Below are 26,785 nucleotides of genomic sequence, written 5' to 3' on the forward strand. Positions count from 1 at the left end.
GTAAGTGTCAGTGAGTAATTGCCTTTTATTTGTGGTCTTTAATTATACAGGTAAATAAAGGTTTTCTTTCCATGGTAAACTTAAAGGAATTGTCCAGGATTTTAAAAAAAAAAAAAAAGGATTTTTTTTTTAGAAACGGTACCACCCATGTCCATTGTTTAGTGTGGCACTTGAATACCAGAAACGATCGAAAGACAAGAATGGTGCGGTTCTAGAAAAAAATGCCGACCAGACCCTTTTCCTAATCCTTGGGAATCCCTTGAAGAGAGGAGGCCAGAGACTAATATTGAGTCTTGTTTGCTTGGCTCGTTATGATGAGATAGGTTCACATAATGAGTATATCTCTGCTACTACGTATTCCTGCAGGTATATACCCTGATGTTAAGAAATCAATAAAACAGTGCCACCTAGTGTTAAATAAATTGTGAAATGTTGTAATATTTAGTCTCCAGTTTTCAATTTTTTTGTGGAATTAATAACAACTTGTTTGGAAAAGTACGGTAGGTATCATCACTGCACCATATTTTATAGAAGATATGATTACATAGTCAGTGCTTGTCTATGTTATTTTTTAACAGAGGTGGTGTGATGCTGGTCCATGACATAAGAAACAACGTGACAGACGTCATTGATTTTCGGGAGACAGCACCGTCTGGAATACATCATGATTTTTTGCAGTATTGGAAACACAAGGTAAGATATAAATGCTTCTACTATAGTCCATAATTATCGGCCTATAAGATGAGGGCTGAGAAATAACTGCCGGTTATATCCGGTACCACTTATTCCGGGAGGGGAAGAGAAAATAGCAAATAACCGAAAATTCCAGCGTGGGTGAATTCACATTGTGTTATGTAAGGTTATTGGAGGATCCATATGGAAAGTTTCTACCCATAACAAGCAAATAACTAGTCCGTTGGCGCTCACTGAAGCTCCTTTTACATGGACCAAGGCATGAGGATCAAGCGCGGTCCTGATACATTGCATATTGTCGGCAGCACATCCCCTGTTTACATGAGATGTGCTTCCGAAAACAATTTTAGGGCCTGTGTAAATGATTCAATTAGCTGACAACCGAGTATGCTTGCACCCGTCAATGAATGGGAATAAGAATTCTTATGAATTATGATTGGCCGGTGTAGAGGGGCATTAAATGACAGAATCTGTCAACAGCAATCCAATGCCAATTATCAGTCTACAGTGCTGGGCAAAACTTTTATACAGGAATATATTCAAAAGTAGAAAAGTTTATATTTATCAATTAACAAACTGTAAGGTGAATGAACAAAAGAGAAATATTAATCAAATGAGTATTATGTGTAATTATCCTTTGCCTTCAAAGCATCAATTCCTCTAGGTACACTTGTATACAGTTTTTGTAGAAACTTAGGTTGTTCCAAATATTTTGGAGAACTAACCACAGATCTTCTGTGGATTTAGACTTGTGCAAATCCTTCTGTCTCTTCATGTAACCAAGGACAGACTTGATGTTTAGATCAGGGCCATATTATCATGTCCAGGTCTCCTTGTTCTTCTTTACACTAAAGCGAGTTCTTAATGATATTGGTTGTATGGTTTCTGTTATTGTTATGTGGCAGAATATATTTGCTGCCAATGAGATGCTTCCATGATGGTAATGAATGATGGATAAGTATCTTTCTGTATGTCTCAGCATTGAGGACACCATTAATCTTGACCGAATCCCCAACTGCATTTGTTGAAATACATCCCAAAACTTGGAGTGAACCTCCACCATGCTTCACTGTTGCCTGCAGCCCTTCCACAATCAAACTGCCAGGTATTTAACAATTTGACTTATTTGTCCAGATCAAGTGACTGGTGCCACTTTCTGCACTCCAGTTCCTATTTTTTTGTGCATAATTGAGTCACTTGGCCTTGTTTGTATGCCGAGAAATACAGGCAGAAACTTATCCATCATGCAATGCTATCAGGAAGGCCTCTGATTGGATCCAAATTTGTTCTTCAGCAAAAGAAGAACAAGGAGTCCTTGGAGGTATTATATGGAAACAATATGACAACCTCCTTGCCGACTTCATACAAAAATTGTGTGCCAGTATATTTAGAAAAATCCATGCCAAGACAAAGGGGGGGTCACTGCAATTATTTGATTAAGGCTATGTGCACACGTTGCGGATTAGGCTCTCCTGGCAGAAAACGCACCTGCGGATTTGTCGCATTTTTGTGCGGTTCCGCAGCATTTTTTTGTGCGGTTTTGCTGCGGTTTTCTTGCGGATTTGCTGCAGTTTTTTACCCCTGCGGTTTTCTATATTGGAATGGGTACAAAAACGCTGCAGATTCACAAAAAAGAAGTGACATGCTACTTCTTTTAAACCGCAGCGTTTCCGCAGCGGATTTTCCGCAAAGTGTGCACAGCATTTTTTTTTCTCATTGATTTATATTGTAGTGTAAATCAATTGCGGATCTGCAGCATTTCTGCACCGCAAAAAACGCTGCGGATCCGCAGAGAATCTGCAACGTGTGCACATACCCTTAGATTGATCTTTTTCTCATTTACTTTGCATTTTATTAATTGATAAAAAATAAATAATTAACAGTATTATTTTTGAAGGTATTCTTACTTTTGCAGCATTTTTTCCCCACCTGCCTAATACATTTGCACAATACTGTATGTCTGCAGATAAAGGCATATCTGTGCAATCTATTATATAATTGTCTAAGGGTCACTTCTGTCTGTCTTTCTGTCTGTCTGTCCCGGAAATCCCACGTCGCTGATAGGTCGCGGCCGTCACAGTCCGGCCGAGAATTAGTCCCTCCCTACTCCCCAGCCGTCAGTGCCCGCTCCATACTCCCCTCCAGTCAGCGCTCACACAGGGTTAATGGCAGCGTTAACAGACCGCGTTATGCCGCGGGTAACGCACTCCGTTAACGCTGCTATTAACCCTGTGTGACCAACTTTTTACTATTGATGCTGCCTATGCGGCATCAATAGTAAAAAGATCTAATGTTAAAAATAATAAAAATAAAATATAAATCATTATATACTCACCTTCCGTGGGCCCCCGGATCCAGCCGAGGCCTTCATGCTCCTCGCGACGCTCTGGTGACCGGTCCATGCATTGCGGTCTTGCAAGATGATGACGTAGCGGTCTCGCGAGACCGCTACGTCATCATCTCGTGAGACCGCAATGCACTCTTGGGACCGGAGCGTCGCGAGGAGCATCGGTAAAGGCCTCGCCTGGATCCGGGGTCGACTGAGGGTGAGTAGATAACTTTTTTATTTTAATTCTTTTTTTAACAGGGATATGGTGCACATATTGCTATATACTACGTGGGCTGTGTTAGATACTGTGTGGCCTGTGTTATATACTACATCTCTGTGCTGTATACTATATGGGCTGTGCTATATACTACGTGACTGTGGTATATATTACGTGGCTGGGCAATATACTACATCGCTGTGCTCTACACTACGTGACCTGTGTTATATACTACATGGGCAGTGTTATATACTACGTCTCTGTGCTATATACTACGTGGCTGTGCTATATACTAAGTTGCTGTGCTATATGCTATGTGGCTGTGCAATATACTACGTGGCTGGGCAATATACATGTCTGTGCTATATACTATGTGTCTGTGCTATATACTATGTGTCTGTGCTATATACTATGTGTCTGTGCTATATACTACGTGTCTGTGCTATATACTACGTGTCTGTGCCATATACTATGTGTCTGTGCTATATACTACGTGGCTGGGCAATATACTACGTGTCTGTGCTATATACTACGTGTCTGTGCTATATACTACGTGGCTGGGCAATATACTATGTGTCTGTGCTATATACTACGTGGCTGGGCAATATACTACGTGGCTTTGCAATATACTACGTGTCTGTGCTATATACTACATGTCTGTGCTATATACTACGTGTCTGTGCTATATACTACGTGGCTGTGCAATATAGTACGTGGCTAGGCAATATACTATGTGTCTGTGCTATATACTACGTGTCTGTGCTATATACTACGTGGATGGGCAAGATACTACGTGGCTGGACAATATACTATGTGCTATATACTACGTGTCTGTGCTATATACTACGTGTCTGTGCAATATACTACGTGGCTCGGCAATATAGTACGTGGCTGGGCAATATACTACGTGTCTGTGCAATATACTACGTGGCTGGGCAATATACTACGTGGCTGTGTTATATACTACATGGCTGTGCTACATACTACGTGGCTGTGTTATATACTATGTGGCTGGGCAATATACTACGTGGGCTGTGCTATATACTGCATGGGCTGTGCTATATACTGCGTGGGCTGTGTTATATACTGCGTGGGCTGTGCTATATACTACGTGGGCAATGTTATATACTTCGTGGGCTGTGTTATATACTGTTTGGTACGTGGCCTGTGCTATATACTATGTGCCTGCTATATTCATACATACCTACATACATACATATTCTAGAATACCCGATGCGTTTGAATCGGGCCATCTAGTTTTACTTATAAGAACTAATGCATAAATGATTATGTCTATCTACTCATGTGTCACCTCTCTCTTCATGTATTAGCCGGGTATTCTGGTTGGTGTTCCTGGCATGTTGAAAGGGTTGGCCAAAGCCCACAGTATGTATGGAAAGTAAGTACACATGTATGGTCTATCTATCTATTTATCTATCTATCTATCTATCTATCTATCTATCTATCTATCTATCTATCTATCACATATCTATCAGTCTCCACTGCTGCGCACAGCTTTTTATCACTCAGTCTTAATCTCTATTTCTAACCTGCCAATCTCAGTTGTAAGATATCATGTACACCTGGTATGTCCAATTCTAATTTAATTCCAGTTAATTAATTTTCTCAGGCTGCCATGGTTGGATGTTATATCGAAGGTAGAAGAAGTTGCCAGTGGTGGATTTAACACAACACATGACTTGGGTAAGGAGATATATTAGTATCAGAAAAAAAAGTATTTCTTTATTTGGAGCCTAGATTGACATGAATAAAGCTATGTGCACACGTAGGAAATGTGGTGCAGAGTTTTCGGCACTAAATCTGCATCTCATGGCAGAATCTACAGGTGCGCTTTTTATGCGTTTTTTTGCGCAGATTTTACCACTGTGGATTTCTATAATGGAGGGGTGCAGAAACGCTGCAGAACTGCACAAAAGAAGTGACATGCACTTCTTTGAAATCTGCAGCGTTTCTGCGCAGATTTTTCTGCACCATTAGCACAGCTTTTTTTTTCACATTGATTTACATTGTACTGTAAATCACAGTGCAGTTCTGCAGCGTTTCTGCTGCAGAAAAATCGAAAAATCTGCTGCACACGTTGCAGATTTCCTGCAGAACTGCAGCATTTTTTTCCGCGCAGAAACGCTGCAGATCTGCAAGTGATTTACAGTACAATGTAAATCAATGGCAAAATAAAAATGCTGTGCTAATGGTGCAGAAAAATCTGCACAGAAAACGCAGCAGATTCAAAAAAGGACCATGTCAATTCTTTGTGCAGAACTGCTGTGTTTCTGCACCCATTCCATTATAGAAATCTGCAGGGGTTAAAAAAGGAAGAAACCTGCACAAAAATCTGCAATGTGTGTACAGACCAAAAAAAGGTGCAGATTCTGACTTGCGTTTTCTGCCAAGATATTCAGAATCTGCACAAGAAATTCCACAGTCAAATCTGCAACGTGTGCACATTGCCTAGAAGGCTATGTGCACACGTTGCGGATTAGGCTTAGGAATTTCTGGTGCGGATTCTGCCTCTTCTGGCAGAAAATGCACCTGCGGATTTCTCGCGTTTTTTGTGCGGATCTGCAGCGTTTTTTGTGCGTTTTTGCTGCGGGTTTCTTGCGGATTTGCTGCGTTTTTTACCCCTGCGGTTTTCCAAAATGGAATGGGTACAAAAACTCTGCAGATTCACAAAAAAGAAGTGACATGCTACTTCTTTTAAACCGCAGCGTTTCCGCAGCGGATTTTCCGCAAAGTGTGCACAGCATTTATTTTTCTCATTGATTTACATTGTACTGTAAATCAATTGCGGATCTGCAGCGTTTCTGCACTGCAAACAACGCTGCGGATCCGCAGAGAATCCGCAACGTGTGCACATAGCCTACATCTGCACTAAATCTGCATCGTGTGCACATACCCTAACAGTCGCTCCTTCTGATTCACATTCGAGCACCCCATCATTGTATAATACTAAACAAAAGGGACCCTAATAGTAATATAAGTACTGAACAAACACCTACCTCCTATTTGTCAATGCCCTTTTTTTTAGGAAAACAGTAGGCAGCCACAGGTAGTTGATTTGATCAAATAGCACTAATTAGAAAAACGCTCTTGGGGTAAGGACCTAACTTTTATCAAAAGTGCAAACGTCAGGTCTAAACTTTTGGTTGTGGAACACTCACATGCTATGTGGGACCTTATAACCCTCCCAAGTCCCCCTCATTGACAAAGACTGGGGCCTCGTGTGTTATCCTGAGATCTCATACTTATAATTAAAGCAGCACTGCTACATTTTTTTACAGAGCAGTTACTAATTGGTGGGACCACTTTAGTCTAATGTATAGGACCACCATAGATTTGCATTATTACTCCTACAGGGAGGCATCTTGCGACAACAAAATCTTCACCCCCTTCTCAGTCGGCAAAAATTCAAGGCAAGCGAAACCCCTCCACTTTACGTAACGCGTTGCCACCTCTGCAGATCGCTAGTAAAGTATGGAGGGAATGCAGTGAGTCTTGCAGATCAACAGACAGATAATTTGTTTCCTCAATCACTACTTGTTATTCTACCTATTTAAAAATGTCCTCGGCTTCATATTACTGAAGGCTTACAGACTGATATTACTTTACCAACTAAATACATAGTGATTAAATAAAATCCAAGATTTTGTCAACACTCCGTGCCAGGAAGAACTGGTTGAACCAGCTTGGCTTAAACTCCTTATTTTTTATGACTTCTGCGCATTTTTGCTCATAAATAAGGTCACTATAGGTGATGTAGATAGAATTGTAGATTCTAAGGATATTCACCTGCCATTAACTTGGTGAAGTGCAGACATATTGGGGCATAATTTCACTAATACTCAACAATTCTTTATCCTAGACGTTCATGCTGTTTGACAAATCTGGCCTATGTTTAGTCTGTCTATCCGAAGTTTATACTGCACATTAGTTGGCTTATTTTATATCAGAAGGTTTGGCCGCATGGCGTCTCACGTTAGGCTAAGCCTCCTAATTCCGCTAAGCAGGTAGTTTTTGGCTTGCAGAATTTTGTCACATTTACGGTATGTGGAAATTTTCCCCTCCTTTTGCTTTTTTTTGCATTTCTTTACATAAAAGTGTAACGATTACCAATGGTGACATTTTTATCTTGTTAAATTATTCAAAATGTAAAAAAGAAAATGTGAAAACTGAATTAACAATAAATTAAGATCTTGCAACAGGCTGTTATTCGAGTCATCAGAAGGCAAGCTAGGTCATGGAGCCCAATGCAAACTGAGGTTTGGCTGATGACAAGGCAGACATTTGTTTTGAAAATGAAGATATATCTTAATATATGCTTACCTTATAATGTCTTCACATCCTGTTCAGTCCAGATGTGTCCGGATCCCAGAATTCCAAGCGGTGGAAGTTCACCGACCTCCATATTGGGACACCCAAGTGATGTGTGTATCAATATGGAAACTGCTGGTGGTAGCAGCCTCATGCGTGGTACCACCAGAAGAACACCGTCGCACCACACACACACACTGTATATGCCATACGCACCATACACACACACAAACACACACTGTATATGCCGTACGCACCACACACACTCTGTATACGCCATATGAACCACACACACACAAACACACTGTATATGCCATACGCACCACACACACTGTATATACCGTACACACCACACACACACTGTATACGCCGTACGCACCACACACACTGTATATGCCGTATGCACCACACACACACAAACACACACTGTATATGCCGTACGCACCACACACTATATACCGTAAACACCACACACACACACTGTATACGCCGTACGTACGCACCACACACACACTGTATACGCCGTATGCACCACACACACACACACACTGTATACGCCGTATGCACCACACACACACACACACTGTATATGCCGTACGCACCACACACTATATACCGTACACACCACACACATACACTGTATACGCCGTACACACCACACACACTGTATATGATGTATGCACCACACACACACACACACACACATACTGTATATGCCGTACGCACCACACACTATATATACTGTATGCACCACACACACTGTATACGCCGTATGCACCACACACACACACACACTGTATACGCCGTATGCACCACACACACACACACTGTATATGCCGTACGCACCACACACACACACACACACACATACTGTATATGCCGTACGCACCACACACTATATATACTTTATGCACCACACACACTGTATACGCCGTACGCACCACACACACACACATTGTATATGCTGTAAGCACCACACACACACACACTGTATATGCTGTATGCACCACACGCACACACTGTATATGCTGTAGGCTGCCTCTTGCACGGTACCACCAGCGGAACACTGTCGCGAACACGCCGCTAGGACCAGCCAAATGATTCACTGACTGCCGCCATCTTGGTACAGGAGGAGCGCGTGCGCAGTTTTAATGTGACCGCCGCTGTCTGTCTGCACAAAGATGGCGGTGCAGTGAATCATGCGGCTGATCCCGGCAGCAGATGCACGACGTGTCTACAGGCAGAGGAAGCCGGTCACATTAAAGGGGTTTTCCCACAAATGAAAGTTCATTTTAAAAATTGTCTGTGTCTGACCGTTGTGGTGCAGTGACCCCTGTAACAGGTAGGGGGCGCTGCATGGTCTCCCCAGTATGCGCACGGAGGCGTATTGAGGCCGTGCGTGGCAATTGTGTGCATGGATGTGATGGTGAGACAGTGTCTGGAATTGTGGTTAATGGGAGGTATGTGTCGCAGGGATGGATGCTCCCTGCGATGCAACCCGGAGTATCTTGTCTTTAGAGCGCGTGAGTACTGAAGATGTCATTTAGTGCACCTGGGTCCGGGTTGCGGGTAGCTATGAGAGATGGGAGGGTCTGGCTACCCACATACCTCACTCTGAGTGGGGGTGCTCACTGTATCTTTTTCCCTGCAGGTGTTTGAGGACCTGCAGTGATGTCATGATCATGTGACCAGTGCATGTGATGTTACCTCACCTGGGGGTGTGGTTACAGGCTACCTAAAGGAGGTGTGTTAGCACATGGTAGTGAGTGTTTGGGAGTCTGCCAGTCTGGGCAGACTTCCATGTGTCCTGGCTGGACACTGCAGAGGGGCCCTGTGTATGAGTGACCTGTGGAAGCCTGTGTTGCTTCCTGGAAAGCACATGCTAGCGTGGGAGGTCCTGGGAGTAGGACTGGATCCCTGAGCAGAGCAGTGGAACTTGGGGAAGCTACAGTCCTCGGTGGGTCTGGACTGACTGAGATATGCCGCAAAGGCAAGTTGGTGATCCCCGTTTGGCAGCTTCTCCAGAAGAGTGAGGACTGACAAGGAGTCAGCAGGTGGAGCAGGAGCTCCCAGAAGGTACCATTGATTGTTGGTGCTTCATATGTTAAATGAACTATGTGGTAACCCACGGCAACTGGTCAGGAGGACCAGCGTGTTTAGTTGCTGCAACCTGTGATATGAACTGTGTGGTAACCCACGGCAACTGGTCAGAGGAGGACCAGCGTGATTAGTTGCTGCAACCTGTTAATGTGAAGATTGATGCAAAGACTGTTTGCTTATTGTTCATATTTCTGTGGTTTATGATGCCATAATAAACCATGTGGACTGTTTTGTTTGGAAAAAACCCGTGCCCGTGTACGTGAATCCCGTGCTAAGCGAGTGTCCCCCAATACACTCGGTAAGAGCAATCTTACACCCTGTACGAGAGCATACCACATCTCCTGGGCAGGGGAGGAAGCAAAAGACAATACTGACATTACAGCAGGGGATCACGGAGGATTTCTTTTGCCAGGTAAAATATTACACTGACTGTTTTAAACAATATTTTACCTCACAAAATGTATCCTCTGAGAAGTCAGCACATGGGGAAAGAGACAGTGGATAGGTGGGGAAGCACATGGGGGGGGGGAGGAGAGATTCTCAACACTGCAAAGCCAGCCCTCATCGTGACATTACTGCCCTCCCGATGCGATATCATCTGGCCTCTATCTAGTAGTACTTAAATACTGACTCTTTAGTTTTGGTAAATACTTGTATTCCCCAAAATAACAATGGGACATATTTTCGTGGAACTCTGCTTTGCACCATTTCTCTGTTACTCCTCATGTTAATGTATGTACAAATTTACAACTAACCATTACCATTTCCAAGGGACTCACCCCAATGACAAGGAAAACACCCACTGAACAATTTGTTAACACATTTTTAGGAGGAATAATAGAGGACCAGCACAGTCCAGTGTTCTAAGAAAACATACTCCAGAATTATTACCGGTACTTTATATTTACAGACGAGCCAGAAGAGCTGACATGTCAGACTCAGGGTCAATTTAAAAAAAATTGTCTTGCTATTGTGAGACCCTTAAATGAGCATATACGAATGTTTAGAGGAGCTTTATGCAGCAGTACTGAGCAGTGTAACTGTGAATCCAGACCTAATTCACTGATAGAAAGCTGCAGCACCATCTCTCTGTGTCTGTCTGTTTCGTTCTTTCATTCTCCTCAACCTTATCCCCCCTTCTATAGACATTAATATGCAGTTGTAATCTGATCCTTCAGTGAGTCAATGCTGTTCTAAATAAGATAGATCTTACCAGTTATATAAGTTTAGGAGGTGGAGGGGAAAAAGAAATGGTCCATTAGAGCAGAGAGAAGCATATTTCCCTGTATATTGCAAAATATATTTTTACTATTGTTTTATGCAAAATTTGTTGAAACCTCAGTGACCAATGGATTATTTCAATTTGACAGCTAAGGCCATCAGTGACTTGAAGGAAGATGAACTATCAAACCCTTTTCAAGATATTTTCTTCCCACATGGCTTACCTCTAACAACGGGAACATTTGTCAGAAGGCTTGATCTGGCAGACATTTTGCATGATGTAGCAAAAAGAGGGGTAGATGCATTCTATTCAAGCAATTTAACGCGAGAAATGGTGAATGAGGTGAGACCCGAAATGAGGATATGCTTTCTTTAGAAGATGATTATTGATGCCGGCTTTGTTTGACACATCTAATGCCCTGTCTGTTTTAATTTGTCACTATATGCTAAGAATTACCAATTAATCTAAATGTGGAATTTGGGACATAATCTCTAAATAATGAAAATATTCTATCAGAGATCTATTACAAATTGCTCCAGCAAACAAGGTGTCTGGTGGAGCAATAATAAAGCACTCAGGCTCGCTAACATTTTGTACGCTCAGAAACTCATATAAAATGTTTTGCCATTGTAAACTGATTACATGCTATAATCAGATTAGATATAGAATGAAATGTGAGAATAGGATGGGATTCCTGAGCTTGCTTCCGGAACACCCTTTGCATGGCAAGGTCCCCAACCTAACCATCTAAAGAGTACATTTTAACCTAAGGATCCTATCTTTCCTTGTAAAGATTTTTCATTAGGCCACAGTTTAGTCTTAGGCCTTGTTTCCATTTATGTGGTTGTTCACATGGTCTCTATTGGATCATGTCCAGTCATCCGACATGTCAGACGCCGACAAAGGTTGGTCATTGGGCATAGCTGTTACAAGCCTAAGCTTGTGCATCTGTTCCTAATTTTAGGGAAAAATCCTTGCAAACTTATGCGCCTGTCTGAATTTCCACCCACCTGTCTGGTTTTGGTCATCCATTAGGACAGTAATACAAGTAGGACTGAAATGGAATGCATCTTCAGAAAATCACCTTTTTTAATTATGTTTTTTGTGTTAAATGCATTTTTTAATGTTTGTAAATATTTTTTTCCATATTACAGTCTTTATTAAAAATAAAAATCACAAATCTTGCAATTTTGACATTGGCCAACTTGTATTTTTTTTAGACTCTTCTAGTTTCAGGAAACAACACATGTACATGTGTTTCAGGAAACTACACATGTACATTAGCAGCAATGAACAGACTCTGACCCTATATTTTGCATTGACGCATTGTTATGACCTGGTGGTTAGGACAATAATGGACCTGGTGGTTAAGAGCACACGGAATGACCTGATAGATACTAATAATTAAGGACGAGCTCTGAGACGTGGGAACTCTGCTGACCGCAATCCCTAATCCTATCACACACACTAGAAATAGCCGTGGATTGCTCCTAACGCTCCCTATGCAACTCGACACAGCCTAAGGAACTAGCTAGCCCTGAAGAAAGAAAAATAAAGCCTACCTTGCCTCAGAGAAATTCCCCAAAGGAAAAGGCAGCCCCCCACATATAATGACTGTGAGTAAAGATGAAAATTACAAACACAGAGATGAAATAGATTTAGCAAAGTGAGGCCCGACTTACTGAACAGACTGAGGATAGGAAAGGTAACTTTGCGGTCAGCACAAAAAAACTACAAAAAGACCACGCAGAGGGCGCAAAAAGATCCTCCGCACCGACTCACGGTGCGGAGGCGCTCCCTCTGCGTCCCAGAGCTTCCAGCAAGCAAGACAAAAATCAAAATAGCAAGCTGGACAGAAAAATAGCAAACAGAGAAAAACAAGCAGGAACTTAGCTTCTGCTGGGAAGACAGGTCACAAGAACGATCCAGGAGTGAACTAGACCAATACTGGAACATTGACAGGTGGCATGGAGCAAAGATCTAAGTGGAGTTAAATAGAGCAGCCAGCTAACGAATTAACCTCGTCACCTGTGGAAGGAAACTCAGAAGCCGCAGCCCCACTCACAACCACCAGAGGAAGCCCATGGACAGAACCAGCCGAAGTACCATTCATGACCACAGGAGGGAGCTTGACAACAGAATTCACAACACGCATCTAATGAGGGTGTGCAGAAGTCATTGTGAAGAGTGGGGGAAGATGATCAAGTGTGACGTCACTTATTGTGTTTGATGGATCCTTTGTTATTAGCTGTAAATACAGGTGTTTCAGGCATTGTAATCCTTCCTTCCTCTGATGATAAAAAACTGCTGTAAACTCTTCCTGAATGGACAGGAAGTGTGAGTCTAAAAAAGCCTTTGTGGCCAGTGCACAAATTGCAAGATTACCGTATTTTCCGGCGTATAAGACGACCCCCCAACTTTTCCAGTTAAAATATAAAATCTTCTTAAAAGTCGGGGTCTTCTTATATGCCATGTGTCGTCTTATAGGGCCGGTGACTAATGTGCCTTATTGGGGGGGAGTGGTCCCGATGACGAAGAGAGGGGGCGTCTCACAGGAAAGTGTGAGTGGAGTATCCCCATTACCTCATTGTAGCTGCAGCGTGGGGTCTCTGTGCTGGGGAGCGGCGGTGGCTGCTCCTCTTTGTGCCGCGTGGGTGCTGTGCTGTGGGGCGGCGGCGGCTAGCTGATCAGCTGTTTGCGAGAACCAGACTAGTGACCGGAGATAAGTCCCGGTCACGTGCACGGCAGTTCTCGCGATAACATAAGTTATCACGAGAACTGCAGTGGACGAGGGACTTCCGGCGGCAGGACAGGTGAGCTGGCAGACATGCGTAGTAAGCTGCTTGTACGCAGTTTCTACGCATGTGACTAATCATTAGATGCAATTTTATCGCATCTAATGATAATCTATGGTAAATATACGGCGCGGCGATGGAGCGTCGCCGCTTTGTAAACAAACATGCTGCGTTCTGAAAAGACACACCGCATGTCCGTTTACGCGGGTCTGCCACCTCCATGTTTTACCGCATTGTGGAGACGGGATTTCATGAAATCCCCTCCACTATGCTGGAACATCTGGACGCTGCGTGTTTGACGCTGCGGCTCTACGCAGCATGAAACACGCAGCGCTTCCTGAATGTGGAAACACACCCTAACTGTTCACAATAACAGTAAATTTCACCAGGGGTGCCCAAACTTTTACATGCCACTGTATAAAAACCCAGCCTTAGTGAGTTCATCAGTTCATTGCCAGGTGAGGTTTTTTTAACAGTAGCTTGCCCTAGTGACATGTTCCTAGATATGGCATCTACAGAAGATTGTAGGATTAACTTTGCTAGAAGTAAAGTCTATGTTTCTTATTCAGGTTAATGCTCAAGGTGGAGTAATGGCAGAGGAAGACTTTACTAACTATAATGCTTCTGTTGAGAAGCCTGTACAAACTATATATCAAGGTATGTACATTATAAACTCCTATCCATGTGATAAGAATTCATGGAGCATCTCCAGGTGATGCTGTAAATAGCTCCTAATGCTGAATATGAGCGTTATTATCAATTACTCACATAATTCTACATAGGAACATTCCCAACTACAGTTACTGTCTTCTTTGTAGGTCACCTTGTGTTTGCCCCTCCTGCTCCTCATGCAGGTCCTGCTCTCATAAGTGCCCTCAATATTCTGGAAGGGGCAAATTTGACCAAGCACACATCTCGCTCCGGTGCCCTCCATTGGATAGCAGAGGTGAGTTTGAGGCTTATGGGTTTTTCTTGGTTGTGTAAGGCTATGTTCACACATTTTATCAGTCTGCTTGCTTCCTAGGTGTGCAAAAGACCACACACGGACCAGCTGTAGTCTATGCGCGTGGGCACAAAGGTGATTTTTCCACAGCATGCGCTAGTGTGGTCCAGTTAGTGGACCAGACTAGTGCATGTAAGCAGGAGGTCTCCTGCACCAGTCCGCTGTGTGTGTGGGCTCATGGGGCGTCACAAGGGGCCATGCGACTGATCTGATAAGTCCTGTTCACATGCTCCACATTCAATATGCTTCATTCAGTGTTTTCCCCTTTCAATTTTTTTATTAAATCATTCTGGCCATGTTCAAAATAATAAAACGAACCACCCTACGTAGCGCCAGTGCTGCACCTCCACCGCTGCTTTGGTGATTGTGTACTGGCTGCAGCAGTGACGTGACTTGTATAACGGTGCAGCCAATCACTGAGCTCTATGTAGACAGCGCGAGCCGCTGAGCCCAGTGATTGGCTGCAGCAGTCAAATGGGTAGTTTGGGACATAAACACTGCAGTACATGAAACAGTGACCGGTGCTGGAAGCAATGATGTCCAGGACTTTACACTGAATCACTGCCACTAATCACTGGAGTCAGCAGTGTGCCCCTGGGCTAGTGATTGGCTTAATGGTAATGTAATACTAGGGATGTCATCACTGGAGGACAGAATGGCGAGGGGCATTAGAACAGTGTTGGATTTTTTTAATTACTTATTGTAATACCCCCACCTTGACCCAATTTTTAATAGATGGAAAACCTCCATTAATCAACAATGATGTATTTTATGGTCTATCATTTATGTAGACTGGTATTCAGACTAGGCAATTCCCATTCCATACATTTATCATATATACACAGGCATCCAATACATATGCTGCAGTGGTGAAACGTGCGATCTGCTGTCAGACCTGGTGTGGATGTGAGTCACCAAATCCATCCATGTCTGCACATATACTGTACATTAGGATGTAGAGATAGAAGACAGCAATGACACCATTTTACTTGACAATTCAGAACAACATCAGAATATTTCAGTATTGCAGCCTTAGACGTTAATATTTTGCAGAATAACCCTACTCAGAAATGAATGAATTGTAACTATTACTGTGACACGTGAACCGCTCCAGACAGGATTGCATTTAACAAAATTCATAACCAGAAATATCACATTTCAGCAGCCTGCAACAATTAAGCTTAAAAAACAATAAGTTGTAAATATTTTAAGTATTTTTTTCTAACGTTCATTTTATAGCTAATTGTTAAGCAGAAGACACCATTTCTAGGCCCCAATAATCCTGTATGGTTCTCAGGAGGAAATAACGTCTACTTTTCTCCTGGCAGCCGCACTTTATGCAGGTAAATAGCGTTTTCCCAGGTGGCTTCCTATCAAAATAAACCAGATTTATCAAAGTGGTTCATACTTTTTGATAAATCTGGAGCATCTTTGTACTGTGTAGTCTAAGCTTACACCATCTATTAGTTGGCTTACTTTCTGTCAGAAACGTGCAGCAAAATTGTGGCGTACAGAGTACGATCTAGGCCTCGTCCTGAAACTTCCATCTGATTCATGCTGCCCGAACCACCGGTAGCATGAACCATTAAAGCCGACGTGTGCGGTATGTTTTACTGTGTGTTTCTGAGAAAACATACTTAGAAGGGTCGGACGGGGACTATTGTATGGATATTGGACGGCTACTCCAAGGCAGGACACTCACTGCTTCTCCCCGCCTCCGCTCCCCTTGACTGACAGGTCGCTCCATAAATGTGTCTTCATAGGGATTGACCTGTCAGTCAAGGTGATTGGGGCGAGTAAAATAAAGTTTCACCTCATGAATTTTCTTGTCTTAAATTAAGTCTCTTCCGTTTTTTTTTGTATTGCAGACACTTAAGATTGCCCTGGGTTGTGCCAGTAAACTAGGAGACCCTTCCTTTGACCACACAGTGGCTGGATATGTAACAGAGATTCTGAGGTGACTAATAGCCATTTAAACCCATTTGTGTGTGTATTGAGGCACATGGAGGGTAAAGTCAGCATCGCCCTATGAGTATTCACATTTTCTTGCAGAAATGTATTCAACTGAAATTCGATTGTTTTTTTATTCATGTGAAAGTAGTTATTTCAGATGAATGGGACAGTTGTAGAACTTTCTGCTGCAAAATCAACAGCAAATATGCAACATGTGAACATATCCTTAGAGAGCTATTTGACACTGTTCAGAGAATCTATTCCTGGAAATCTAAGGCAAATGTAGACAAACACACCATGGATTTTCCTGAATAAACATACTATGGATTGTAAAATACAGCTTGGGTATTATCCTCAGCAGATTTTGTTTCCTGACGTTTGTGAATGAGATGGAAAATACTTTATTTACTAAAATGAAAATTTGGATCATTTCCCCTGTTGTAATTTCATTAAAGTGAATGTATTATCAAAAGGAGACCTATGGCTTAAATAAGCATTTTGTGTTAAGAGCATTTTAGTAAACAAAATTGTCATTATTTTTTTTCATATCTCGATCTCTATAATAAAAAATCAATTCTCATACTAGTCGATGGTCATTATTCATGTACATTAATTTATGCACATTACATTACATTCATTATTCATGTTCATTACATTCATGTTTCATTACAAAAGATAGGTGCGGGCGCCATTATGGCTATGTACATATGTTGTTTCCTGAAACAAACGGAAGTGTGAGTCTAAAAAAGCCCCAGTGAACAGTGCTAAAATTACGTGACTTCTAGCTTTTTATTTTAAATACAGATTGTGATATGCAAGATAAAAAAAACATTGCCAACATTTATTGAAAATAATAGTAAATGGACATCGAGTCTTTTTGTTACGTTTTCATAGCTGAAACTTAGAGTAAACTCTTAACTTTTTGAGGAGTTTTGAGTTGCTGAAGGGGATTTGGAGTGATTCCGCTCCAAAAACTCCTAAGAAAAGTTAGTGTGAACAACCACTAACACAAAAAAATGATTTTATCAATATGTTATTTTCTGATCTTAGCTTCCCTTTAAATGACTCATTGAAACCTATCCTTTGATCAACGCTTTGGTGCTGTAAGCCCAGAGGACTATACAACAGCTACAACTAGTGGAAAAAGTATACAACTACACATCTACGCGTGGAAACTGTGAATAGTCATTAATTGAGTAGATGTTCGTACGGAAAAGCTCTGTTAGGAAAAACATGTCTGATGGATTACCCTGGTGCAGAGTGAAAAATGACAATAACTGAACACTACAGTTAGCTATGGGGTTACACACAGTTTATAAGAGCCTACTTTCTTTGGTCAAAACATAACTTGAATTCTCTTCTGTCAGTAAGGCGGAAGCAAGTTTTTTCCGGAAGAAGATAAATGAGTTCCATGCGGCGTATCCTAGAGAATACGTGCCCTTCCATTCTCTACATGTTGGCCCAGCTGCAAGCCAAGCTTTAGTGGTTGGTCCAGATGATTTCATTGTGGCTGTCGTCAGGTGAGTGACCTGATATCATGGGGGCTTGTTTTGTTTAAAAAATCTTTGTGCAATTTGTCATTTTCTTAGGTAACTATCCAGTCACTCTCCCATTACTACATTAGTTGGGTATATATTATTTCTTCCACTTTTAGCTCTTTAAACCGCCCCTTCGGTAGTATGATTATGACCCCTTCAGGAATCCTTCTCAACAGCCAGATCCTGGATTTCTCCTGGAGCAATAAAAGCACCAACCTCTCCTCTCCAAATCCAGTAAGTACTCATGAAAAATCAGTATATATTACTTTAAAACAAATCTGTCACCAGGTTTATACTTCCTAATCTAAGGCATGGTCAGAGACTCTTATTTCTGCAACATGTCTTTTTTTTTTACTCTGCTTCTTTTAAGGCTTGCTAGTCCTCTAAGTGATGACCTCTGTCTATCCTCGCCCCCACACTACTGATGGACAGCTTTCTGCCTAGACTGTGCATAGGCAGAAAGCAGCCAACCAATGAGGAGGGCAGGGGTAGTTCATGAATATGGAAGACTAGATAGAAGGAACTCATTGCTTAAAGGACTAACAAGTGTTTTATCAAAGCTACAGCAAGAAGCCCGGTAAGTATCCCAGCATTAAGATCAGAGTTTCTGCCTCTACTTCTTATATTCATTTTTGTCTACAGTTTGATCTATTGTGAAAAAAATCTGTTCTCACCAGAAAGCAAAATGTAATACTCTCAAAATCTGACATGAAATCAGAATAAACCATTCCCGTTTTAGGTCAATTAGGAATACCATAATTATCAACCCCAAATTGAGGTCTTTGGCATTAACTCAACTCGCCGTGTTTGGCGGAAGAGAAATGCTGACTATGACTGTTATGGACCTGGTGGTTAGGAGCACCCGGAACAACCTGATGGTTAAACTCACACAGGACAAGCTCTGGGAAGTGGGAGCTCTGCTGACCGCAACCCCTAATCCTATCACACAACTAGAAATAGCCGTGGAGCGTACCTAACCAGGCCTAGACGCCTCTACACAGCCTAAGAGCTAACTAGCCCTAGAGACAGAAAATAAAGCCTACCTTGCCTCAGAGAAATTCCCCAAAGGAAAAGGCAGCCCCCCACATATATTGACTGTGAGTTAAGATGAAAGTCACAAACACAGAAATGAAACAGGTTTCAGCAAAGGGAGGCCAGACTTACTAAACAGACTGAGGATAGGAAAGGTATCTTTGCGATCAGCACAAAAAGACCACGCAGAGTGTGCAAAAAGACCTCCGCACCGACTCACAGTGCGGAGGTGCCACTCTGCATCCCAGAGCTTCCAGCTAGCAAGACAAAATCATGATAGCAAGCTGGACAAGGAAACAATGAACAAATAATTAACTAGCAGGGACTTAGCTTCTGCTGGAGTAGACAGGTCACCAGAAAGATCCAAGAGCGAACTGAACCAGTGCAAGAACATTGACAGCTGGCATGGAGTAACGATCTGAATGGAGTTAAATAGAGCAGCCAGCCAAAGACTAAACTATGTCAGCTGTGGAAGGAACCTCAGAAGCAGCAGCTCCACTCACAGCCACCAGAGGGAGTCCATGGACAGAACTCGCCGAAGTACCATTCATGACCACAGGAGGGAGTTCGAAAACAGAATTCACAACATATGACCCAAAGAACACCCTCCCCACTGTCAAGCATGGAGGAGGAAACATGTTTTGGGGGTGTTTCTCTGCTAAGGGCACAGGACTACTTTACTGTATCAATAGAATGGATGGAGCCATGTGCCGTAAATCTCCTTCCCTCTGCCAGGACATTAAAAATGGGTCGTAGCTGGTTCTTCCAGCAAGACAATGGCCCAAAACATACAGCCAAGGAAACAAAGGAGTGGCTCAAAAAGAAGCACATTAAGGTCATGGAGTGGCCTAGCCAGCAACAGCCTCAAAATCTTAATTATTTAGAGATGATCTGCAAAGAGGAGTGAACCAAAATTCCTACTGACAAGTGCGCAAACCTCATCATTAATTACAAAAAATGTGACTGCTGCTTGCCAACAAGGGTTTTGCCACCAAGTATTAAGTCTTGTTTGCCAGAGGGATCAACTACTTATTTCTCACTGCAAAATGAAAATTTATACAATGTAATTTTCTGGATTTTATTTTTGATATTCTATCAATGTTAAAATTAACCTACCATTATAATTATAAACTGTTCATGTCTTTGTCAGTGAGCAAACTTACACAATCAGCAAGGGATCAAATACTTATTCCCCCCCCCCCCATGTATCTTCACACACACCCAGGCCGAATAATATTTCACGTCCCACTTTTCAGTTTTTGAATTTCCACAAAAATTTAAAATAACCAATAAATTTTGTTCAACTTCACAATTGTGTTCCACTTGTTGTTGATTCTTCACCAAAAATTGACATTTGGTATCTTTATGTTTGAAACATGATATGTGGGAAAAGGTTGAAAAGTTCCAGGGGGCCGAATACTTTCGCAAGGCACTGCACATATATATTATACATTTTAGTAATCGCTACTATGACTTCATGTCCATTTTGATTCCTCTATACCTTTAAGAACTCCAATTTTTTTTCTGCAGCAGAACATTGTTGAGCCTGGGAAGAGGCCTCTCTCCTTCCTGCTCCCCACAGTGGTGAGGCCGGCTCAGGGCCTTTGCGGAACATATTTGTCCCTTGGTGGTTCCAATGGGGAACGAGCTCTATCTGGCATAACCCAGGTATGATTTTGCTTAGGACCTAGTTTGCGTCTAAGTTTTAATTGGTCACTTAAAAACCAGTATAGTATGTGATTTAGGACTTGAATTTGAGTGGGTTGTCTAGAGAGCGACGGGGGACTGTGGTATTTTGTTTAAAAAAGAGTTTTGATCTTTTTAGATGTATTCTTTCCTTCTGTAAGTTATCGCTTTATTGTTTTGCTTTTTCTTTTCATCAAGGTGCTTTTAAATGTTTTATCATTTAATAAAAACTTAAGTGACAGTGTATCCCAGGGAAGACTGCATCCTGATCTTGAGACCAATTTTCTGCAGATAGACAGTGAGTATCTTCCGTTCCTTTTCATTTTTATTGAAAGTTATGGCACTTTATTTTCATGCTTTTTAATTTATTAGTTTATATATATATATATATATATATATATATATATATATATATATATATATATATATATATATATATATATATATATATATATATATATAATCAGTGGTTATAGTGTGCACCACTACCTGGCCTTGTAACATCAATTTTAAAGGGCTTGTTAAAAAAAAAAAATAGAGAAAGCAGAAAGGGTTTATTACTATTCCTGCCTTCCTGATCTAGGGCTGTAGAGTATGTTGGTACTATACAACAAGTAATAGTAATAATAATCCTGATTGCTACATACACAGAGCCAAATGAGTACTGTGCATATAGCTTAGGAACGACACAGCACTTCCTCCTGCCCAATCAATCAGGTGATTAGCGGGTGGCAGGAGAGTACAAGTTGCTGGGCCCTAGTAGACCAAGATCCACTCTGCTGCAGCTAATTTTGCACCAAAATTTAATTGTGGCTAATATGCCAGCACCAATTATGGAGGAACTCAGATATAAAATAAAAAGTTATGTTGTAATCCCCAACAAAAACGTATTTTATAACATTGTAAGTGGCACAATATATTAAATACATTTTTAAAAATGTTACGCGATGTGAGGATTCATAAGTCTGCAGTCACACAGTGTGACTGCAGGCTTGTAGCTGAAGACTGGACAACCCCTTTAAATGTGTTTCATAGATGTAGTGTTGAGCAGGTAGCCACATTGATTTGTTTCACAGACGCAAACTTCTGTTGGGGACATTCCCTTTGATAAGAGAGTTTACAGATAAAATATCCAGCCTGACAGCGATTCCCGTATCGTTGCCATGTTATGCCTGTAATATGATAATAATTAAAGAGGTTGTCCACTACTTTATCATTGATGACCTATACTTAGGATAGGTCAGCAATGTCTGATTGATTGGGGTGCCGGATGTTGGACCCCGACCAATCAGTTCTCGGTGGCCGCAACTGCTCAATAGTGAAGCCGTTCCATCTTCTGATACTGGCTGTGGGGTGGTACGGCACATATGCCTCCTATTGATTTGAACAAGAACAGCTGATGGTCGGGGGTGCCGGGTGTCGGACCCTTATTAATCAGACATTGATGACCTTTCCTAAGGATAGCTCATGAATGATAAAGTAGTGGACTACCTATTTGAATATGATGTTTATGGGCTGATGCCTTTGAGGGTTTTATTTTATTAAGTTGCATTACAGATGAGTGAATCGCTTAGCACAATCCCGGTCTGCGATCCAGGTTAGTGTTCTCTGGCGTAACCTTTGTAATTGCCAACTAGGCTTATGATTGACCGGGCTGGTGAGACATCACCTGTGCGCCACACACTACAATGATAGCGTCACATCAGGTAGTTAAATCAAACAGAACCCAGAAGCTCAGGAAATACGTGCAGCTCCTTTCCATGGTCAGAGAGCCTTGACCTGAACCCTGAACCAGGGTTACACGAAGCAATTTACTCATATCTACGTGATAAAAATATTTGTTGTATTTGGGTTTTGACAATTTTGCTACGGCAGCTTGCATATTGCAATGCATTGCAGGCTGCTCATTGCAGATTAGTATAAATCCTGGCAGCTTAGTTGCCTGCCCTTATTGTCTTCTCCTGAATGCCAATCTAATCTGAATTCCGATATTTGATATGATCAGAACTGAGCTCAATTTGGCATTCAGAAGAAGACAGGAGGACATAAGGACTGAGCTGCCAAGGAGCCCAGCTGCTGGTATTGATACTAAACAGCATTGGGCAGCTTGCAATGTATTGAATTATATGCAAACTCCCAAAGCAAAATGGTTAAAAACTTGTAATTATCACCAATTACTGGCATTTTTTACATAATACATGTAGTGCAAAAAAGGAGTAAAGGTATCCAAAGCTGTAAAACAACAGTTAATTTCTTCTACTGTATTAAATACACGTAAATATTTCTATATTAGGTGACTTCCCTGAAAATGACACTCAGGACCTAGAATCCAAAGGACATCAACTGGACCGAACACACATCCTGTCTTTGGTGCATGGATCGCGCAGGAGTAACGATCTTATTATTGGCATTAAAGACCCCCGAAGTACTGATGCAGAAGCTGCCACCATTTTGTGAGATAACAACTGGTCAAAAAGAAATAACAGTGACATTCATGCCACGACCCTCAAAACAATCCTAATGGGTTTTTAAGGGGTATTTTCACCTCTGCCATTAGCACACCAATGAACAAAATTGACATGTAATATAGCAGCTTGTTCCTAGGACCAAATTTTACTAAGGAAATCAAATTGTACAATGTTACCTTGATCAGATCTATTATTGTCTTTGTGGACCTGTCACAGCAATTTCCGAAATTTACATATTGTGAAAATTGAATCATGGGAAATCTAAATTTCTTTGACTCTTATTCTCCAAGAAAAAAAAAATTATATATAAAAATGATGCAAGAGAAGGTTTCCTTTTAAAGACGCACTAAACTTTTAAATTATTAAGACAACAGTTTTACGGAAATCCATCAAAATTCTCTATTCATTTTCCTCCATTTTCAGTTGAGGATCTAGAACTTTGTTAAAGGGGCCATGGTTTTTAGCCTGCCTGGTCTCGCAATGCAGACAGAACAGAGGGGGAGGCTTTGTTTGCTGCAAGCTCCTTCTCAGTCTGAAGTCATTGCAACCTAAAATTTTTTTTTACATGTATTTGAGGGGTAAAAGAAGACAAACACAAAATATGTGCCCCTGGAGGACTCTTTTTAATATTTGGATCAATTTGTGAAAAATATTATGAAAAAAGAAAGATGGAGTCAGAGGATTTGGTTAAGGGTAGGTTCACATTGCGTTAGTGGGTGTCCGCTAACGGAATCCGTTACATGGCGAAATTGACACAATTAACGCTATGTAACGGATCCGTTAGCGCACTCATTGACTGCAATGAGCTAACGGATCGCTAACGCTTCGCTAACGTATGCCTTTTTCGGCATGCGTCAGCGATGTGCCGTTAGTTTCGGACGGACCTCGGACGCTGCTTGCAGCGTTCAGGGTCCATTCTTCGCTAGTGCAGATCAGGCATCTGCGCTAGCGGGATTGCCAAACGCAATCCCTTTTTGGACATTGCATTAGCGCAATCCGTTTAGCGTATCCGCTAAACGGATTGCACTAACGCAATGTGAACCTAGCCTAATTCTTTGATGGGGTAGATATCATTATTTTTTACACACCATTCACAGTGATGATCACTATTGGTGAAGTGACAAGGATCACAATTATGGGAACCAATGACATCTGTTTGGTGAATTAATTAAAAAAAACTAAAAAAGAAACAATATTAAATCCTATTGCACATTTTATAATAAAACATTATGTCTTAGCCTAAGCCACAGTGCCACTCACTTGTGTGTTAGTTACATGTGCTATGTAATCAAAGTGGGGCTGGTTATATGTCTGTGCAATGTTTAGGAAAGTCATCAAGATCTGTCTACTTTGTAGACATTGGCCCCGGGGTGCCTCCTGCGTTTGCCACTCCTGAATGTAGAGATGGACACCATAGTCCATAGATCCCAACCTTCTCTGTCACAAAACAAAGCATAAGTGGCACACGACATGTTGCCCCACTCTGTGTCATCTCCTTTTCTGGAGGAGGAACATGCATATAAAATTTCTTGTGCCAAATGTAAGATCACTGTTTTGCATGAATCCAGAAACTAGATTTCTATTTAATTGTTTTGAATCTACTGTGATCATGAAATGCTTTCTCTACGTTTAAGCTGCTGCAAAGGATAATGTGCTTGGGGTTGTATGTGGTTTCTAAATACTTGCAATCTGTGTTTCTCAATCCCCCCAAAAAAAACAACTAAATATATTGAAAAAAAATAGACTTTGTGTCTGTGTGTCAAGTTGATTTGCGAATTAGTGTTGCTAGTATTCACACCTTTCAGAAAGATGCCTCAGCTGTGGATGGTTTTATCACCTTAGCTCTTGGGTGGAGATTATCTTTGTAGGATATGATAGATCCTTATTTCCCGACATCATCTGTCAGAGGAGTGTTGTGATGATCCCATACACATGAGAATGTCAGCTCAGCTAACCAATATGGGTTTGACCAACACAAGGACAGACACTGACAGCTTGGGGCCCCTGTGCAAGAAGTGTGTCTGGGCCCCCTCCTGTTATGACGACAAAGCTACAGATAGATATATATATATATATATATATATATAGAAACACAGCAGCACATGTATATTAATCTAGGCCATGTGAAAACGCAGACAAATATTCGATATGAATCATACTACTCAAAAATATTTTTTCATAAAAAAAATTTTCAAAATTTTTTTTTTTCATAAAACTTAGTTATAGATAAAATGAAGATTCTTAGCGCATAAATTGGCCAATTCATGTGTGCCCATCAACCACGGCAAGGTGATCTCCCTCTGATGGGTCCTACTCTACTGTATATGCCACTCTTGGGCCACCAGCCTACAACTTAGGACAAACATGTCACTCTGGGCTAAACCTACAATTTATGGGCAAGTAGAGATGAATACCGCCACCTGCAAGGTCAATGGGAGGAGTGCGAGATCAGTCTGGATGCAGCCACATCCATACACTAAACAAAGAAGAAAAAAAAAAAAAAACCAACCAGCACTCCCAATGTGAACACATGCAAGCTGCATTTTTATATATATATATATATATATATATATACTGCTCAAAAAAATAGAGGGAACACTTAAACAACAGAATATAACTCCAAGTAAATCAATCTTCCGTGAAATCAAACTGTCCACGTAGGAAGCAACACTGTTTGACAATCAATTTCACATCCTGTTGTGCAAATAGAATATACAAGAGATGAAAATTGTTGGCAATTATCAAGACACACTCAATAAAGGAGTGGTTCTGCAGGTGGGGACCACAGACCACATCTCAGTACCAATGCTTTCTGGCTGATGTTTTGGTCACTTTTGAATGTTGGTTGTGCTTTCACACTCGTGGTAGCATGAGATGGACTCTACAACCCACACAAGTGGCTCAGGTAGTGCAGCTCATCCAGGATGGCACATCAATGCGAGCTGTGGCAAGAAAGTTTGCTGTGTATGTCAGCGTAGTGTCCAGAGGCTGGAGGCGCTACCAGGCCAGTACACCAGGAGACGTGGAGGGGGCCGTAGGAGGGCAACAACCCAGCAGCAGGACCGCTACCTCAGCCTTTGTGCAAGGAGGAACAGGAGGAGCACTGCCAGAGCCCTGCAAAATGACCTCCAGCAGGCCACAAATGTGCATGTGTCTGCACAAACGGTTAGAAACCGACTCCATGAGGATGGTCTGAGTGCCCGACGTCTACAGATGGGGGTTGTGCTCACAGCCCAACACCATGCAGGACGCTTGGCATTTGCCACAGAACACCAGGATTGGCAAATTAGCCACTGGCGCCCTGTGCTTTTCACAGATGAAAGCAAGTTCACACTGAGCATATGTGACAGACGTGACAGAGTCTGGAGACACCGTGGAGAGTGATCTGCTGCCTGTAACATCCTTCAGCATGACCGGTCT

The 26,785-nt window shown here is 41.8% G+C and overlaps 1 protein-coding gene across 2 annotated transcripts in view; it reads left to right on the forward strand.

Annotated features, from left to right (window-relative positions):
- GGT7 (gamma-glutamyltransferase 7) overlaps positions 1-25,109 on the forward strand; it is a 49,108-nt gene extending 23,999 nt beyond the window's left edge. For both annotated transcript variants that reach the window (XM_069752347.1, XM_069752351.1), the window contains exons 4-15: positions 579-693; positions 4,571-4,638; positions 4,870-4,943; positions 11,039-11,232; positions 14,255-14,342; positions 14,504-14,631; positions 16,557-16,645; positions 18,009-18,161; positions 18,296-18,413; positions 20,742-20,879; positions 21,096-21,195; positions 23,191-25,109. In XM_069752347.1, the coding sequence (XP_069608448.1) occupies positions 579-693; positions 4,571-4,638; positions 4,870-4,943; positions 11,039-11,232; positions 14,255-14,342; positions 14,504-14,631; positions 16,557-16,645; positions 18,009-18,161; positions 18,296-18,413; positions 20,742-20,879; positions 21,096-21,195; positions 23,191-23,354 (1,429 nt within the window). In that variant the 3' untranslated portion in view covers positions 23,355-25,109. The remainder of the gene's footprint in view (positions 1-578; positions 694-4,570; positions 4,639-4,869; positions 4,944-11,038; positions 11,233-14,254; positions 14,343-14,503; positions 14,632-16,556; positions 16,646-18,008; positions 18,162-18,295; positions 18,414-20,741; positions 20,880-21,095; positions 21,196-23,190) is intronic.
- The last annotated feature ends 1,676 nt before the right edge of the window (positions 25,110-26,785 follow it).

Source organism: Ranitomeya imitator, chromosome 2, assembly GCF_032444005.1.
Source record: "Ranitomeya imitator isolate aRanImi1 chromosome 2, aRanImi1.pri, whole genome shotgun sequence".
NCBI classification, from domain to species: Eukaryota; Metazoa; Chordata; class Amphibia; order Anura; family Dendrobatidae; genus Ranitomeya; species Ranitomeya imitator.